Consider the following 3,286-nt stretch of genomic DNA (forward strand, 5'->3'; position numbering starts at 1 on the left):
GAGAAATTACGAAAAGACACATGTACATGTGGGAGCCATAACGATCAACAGCAAGGCAACGAGGAACACAGAGGACAAACGAAAGTAGATGAAGAAGACAACGCGCAGTGTGATTAAATAGCATATGATAACTTGCCGTAAGATAGAAATAGTCCAGAAGCCACGACTGTGTACCACAGTGTGTACCACAGATCTCCAGAAGACGAAATCCGATCTGATACATGCATGCTGAAAGCTGGATATGACAAGTAAAAGAAGGTCGAAGCAGCGTGCTCACGAAAAGCATAGCCAACCAGGAACAAACGACCGAAGCACGAGCATGTGAAAAACCATCTTGCAAATGAGCTCCATGTAGTTCCAGAAGGCGTTGGAAGGAGCGTGTGCAACAAACCACGAAGAAACGATCGAAGCACAAGCACGCTAGAAGCCTCGGAAGAAGGATGGGACCACACTATTGCACCAAAGCATGGCTACAAACGTCTCGCATGGGAAGCAATGGCGACACCATGGCAACAACACCATAGCGAAAGCAGCATCACACGAAAAACATCATGGCAACATGAACATGCCGAATGCAGAAAAACGCTCTGTAAAACAAAACCCCACCATGCAACGACAAGTGTCAAAGAGTGCCTTAATATATGCCCACAATGTATGCGATGAATAATAAATTAATCAACAAACAAAAAACGACGAGGGTGCATATTTGTCTTTTTGACACATGTATCCTTGGCCCCCGCCGGGCCTTGCAGGTACTGCTTTATCCCTATTCGTGTCGTGCGGGACAAACATTCGATGCACCAAATCAAAATATATCTTCACCTTTTGCCGGAACAAGAATTTATGAGTAATAATATTCAAATGTGTCTTTTCCATGCAGCAAATCGTAATCGTACAAAAATATTGTCACGGAATTAGTAATGGATTGCTCAGAAAGAAAGCCTAATTAACTTAGAAGCGTGCTTTAATGCTTGCACAATTGCTGGAAGCAGATGAATCTCAGGGATGATCATTTTTGACGGGCTGGTAAAAATTTGCCCGCCTTCGGACTCCTATTTACATATTATTCTTGTTTATTGCGTGCGCTGGTTTTAATGAGGATCTTTCGGTGGAGTGCTAGTGACGGATTGGATAACTTGTGCCTTCGTGTGCTCGCAAAGTGCTGCTATTTAGAATCGAGCAAAATAAAATTGCGCGAAAGCTCCTTAGCATAATTACTGATTAGTTTAGTTATCTATGGACCTGTCTGGCTTTCTAACCTCTCTCATTACCTCGTTTCTGATCTTCTGCATGCTGCTGCTGCTCTTCTCATGGCTTTCCTCGATGCCCACCAACGCTGTCATTTACCACCCCCTCAAGATTTTAAGAAACACTATTCCCGATGTTGTGGCAGAAGCTGGCTGGCGACGCCTCTCTTTTTCTTGGATTGCCGAAGCTTGGTCCGCCTCCGAGGGTCAAATCATCCAGTCTGCCGGCCTCGACGCCGCAGTGTATACGATATTTCTGAACTCTGGTGCGATCTCATAGACGTTCTGTTACATACAAAAAAGTAGTGTGATAGTTACTAATTGTTTGCCTGCTGCTTGTACAGCTCTATCTATTTGTGTGCTCACGGCAGCTTTCTGCGTTCCTGTGCTGCTTCCCGTAACCGGAACGGACGACTATTATGAGAGCCAGAAGATAGCCAATCCGTCTTTTGTGTTCACAAGCTTCGATAAAATTTCAGTTGGGAATATTAGGGTACGCAAATATATTGGTTTTTTTTTAATGTGATGCATCATGGTGGTAGCTTGACAGCATCGATTTCATATTATAAGTAACTATGGCCTGACTGACTGCCGCCAGCCAGAAAGCCCGCGTTTGTGGTGTTTTGTGCTTGGAGCCTACTGGTTAACGCTGGTTACGCTATGGGTGATGTGGAGAGCATACCGCCATGTGATTGCTCTGCGAACTGAAGAGGAGTACGCATCGCGGAAGGCGAAGCCGGAACAGTTTGTAGTGCTTGTTCGAGACATACCTCCGCCGCCCCCTGGCCGTACGTTAGCGCAAGAAGTGGACGGCTTCTTCCGGAAGCTACATCCTCACACCTACGAGACGTGCATCATCGTGACTGACATCAAGAAGGCAGGAGGCCGCTCTCATTAAATGCACTTGTTGTAAGATGTACGTGTTAGAGTTGGACGTTATAAATTTGTTCCGTCGAATCGTGGCCGCCGCAGGTACGTCAAGTTTGGAAGGCGTTGGAATCTCACACAGCAGCCCTCCGCAGCGCGGAGAGAGCATTCCGGCAGTCCGGGCGTATGACTCGACCCATGCGAAGGACGGGACTACTCGGCTTGGTGGGGCCCATGGTGGACTCCTTAGAGTTTCACAAGGCGCATGTGGAGAGTCTTAGTGCAGCGCTGCGGGAGGAGCAGAGGAGGGCGGCGGCAGAGTCAGGAGACACAGGGGCGGCGCTGGTGGTGTTCAACAGCCGTGTAGCAGCGGCGTGCGTAGCGCAGGCCATGCACGGCGAGGACGCCAGCCGATGGACAGTCATGCCTGCGCCGGAGCCTCGCGAGGTGATCTGGGAGAACCTAAGAATCCCCCTGGCAAGGAGGTCGGCGCGCGAGGTGGTGGTGTATGGTGTGGTGGCGATGACGGTGATGTTCTACATGGTGCCCATCGGCTTTGTGTCAGCTGTCATCTCGCTGGACAACCTGGAGAAGCGAATGCCCGATGGAGGGGCCCTACGCCTGCTGCTAGAGCGCAAGCCCGTGCTCAACAGCGTACTCCAGGCCTACCTTCCCCAGCTGGCTCTCCTTCTATTCCTCTTCCTCCTACCGCCGCTCCTGCTCAAACTGTCGCGCGCCGAGGGCATCCCGTCCAAGAGCCACGTGGTCCGTGCAGCCGCCGGCAAGTACTTCTATTTCATCGTTCTCAACGTCTTCCTCGGCGTCACCATCGGCGGCACCTTGTTCACCTCTCTCAATTCTCTCTTTCGAGAGCCCAACTCCATCGTCTCCCTCCTCAGCAAATCGCTTCCTCCGCAAGCCACTTTCTTCATTTCTTTCGTGGCCCTCAAGTAAATTATTTTCCGCGTTTAAAATTTTGATTTTAATTTACTTTAATCATATTCATCAATAATACTACTTGCAGGTTCTTTGTAGGTTATGGCATGGAGTTATGTCGCTTGGTGCCTCTCATCGTGTATCACCTCAAGCGTAAAATTATGATCTGCAACAGCAACTTACACGTCAGCTCAGAGGAGGCCGATGATCCGCTGATCCGAGCTGCGCATGCTGCT

At 49.3% G+C, this 3,286-nt stretch overlaps 1 protein-coding gene across 1 annotated transcript in view; it reads left to right on the forward strand.

Moving 5' to 3' along the window:
* The first annotated feature begins 1,215 nt into the window (after positions 1 to 1,215).
* LOC147627545 (CSC1-like protein ERD4) overlaps positions 1,216 to 3,286 on the forward strand; it is a 2,831-nt gene continuing 760 nt past the window's right edge. Inside the window, exons 1-5 of the mRNA XM_086815090.1 lie at positions 1,216 to 1,513; positions 1,592 to 1,740; positions 1,846 to 2,134; positions 2,230 to 3,064; positions 3,139 to 3,286. The exon at positions 3,139 to 3,286 is cut by the window's right edge and continues 144 nt beyond it. Of these exons, the coding sequence (XP_086671216.1) occupies positions 1,237 to 1,513; positions 1,592 to 1,740; positions 1,846 to 2,134; positions 2,230 to 3,064; positions 3,139 to 3,286 (1,698 nt within the window). The 5' untranslated portion in view covers positions 1,216 to 1,236. The remainder of the gene's footprint in view (positions 1,514 to 1,591; positions 1,741 to 1,845; positions 2,135 to 2,229; positions 3,065 to 3,138) is intronic.

The sequence above is a fragment of the Cibotium barometz genome, chromosome 20 (genome assembly GCF_041138505.1).
Source record: "Cibotium barometz isolate CiBa-2024 chromosome 20, ASM4113850v1, whole genome shotgun sequence".
Classification (NCBI taxonomy): Eukaryota; Viridiplantae; Streptophyta; class Polypodiopsida; order Cyatheales; family Cibotiaceae; genus Cibotium; species Cibotium barometz.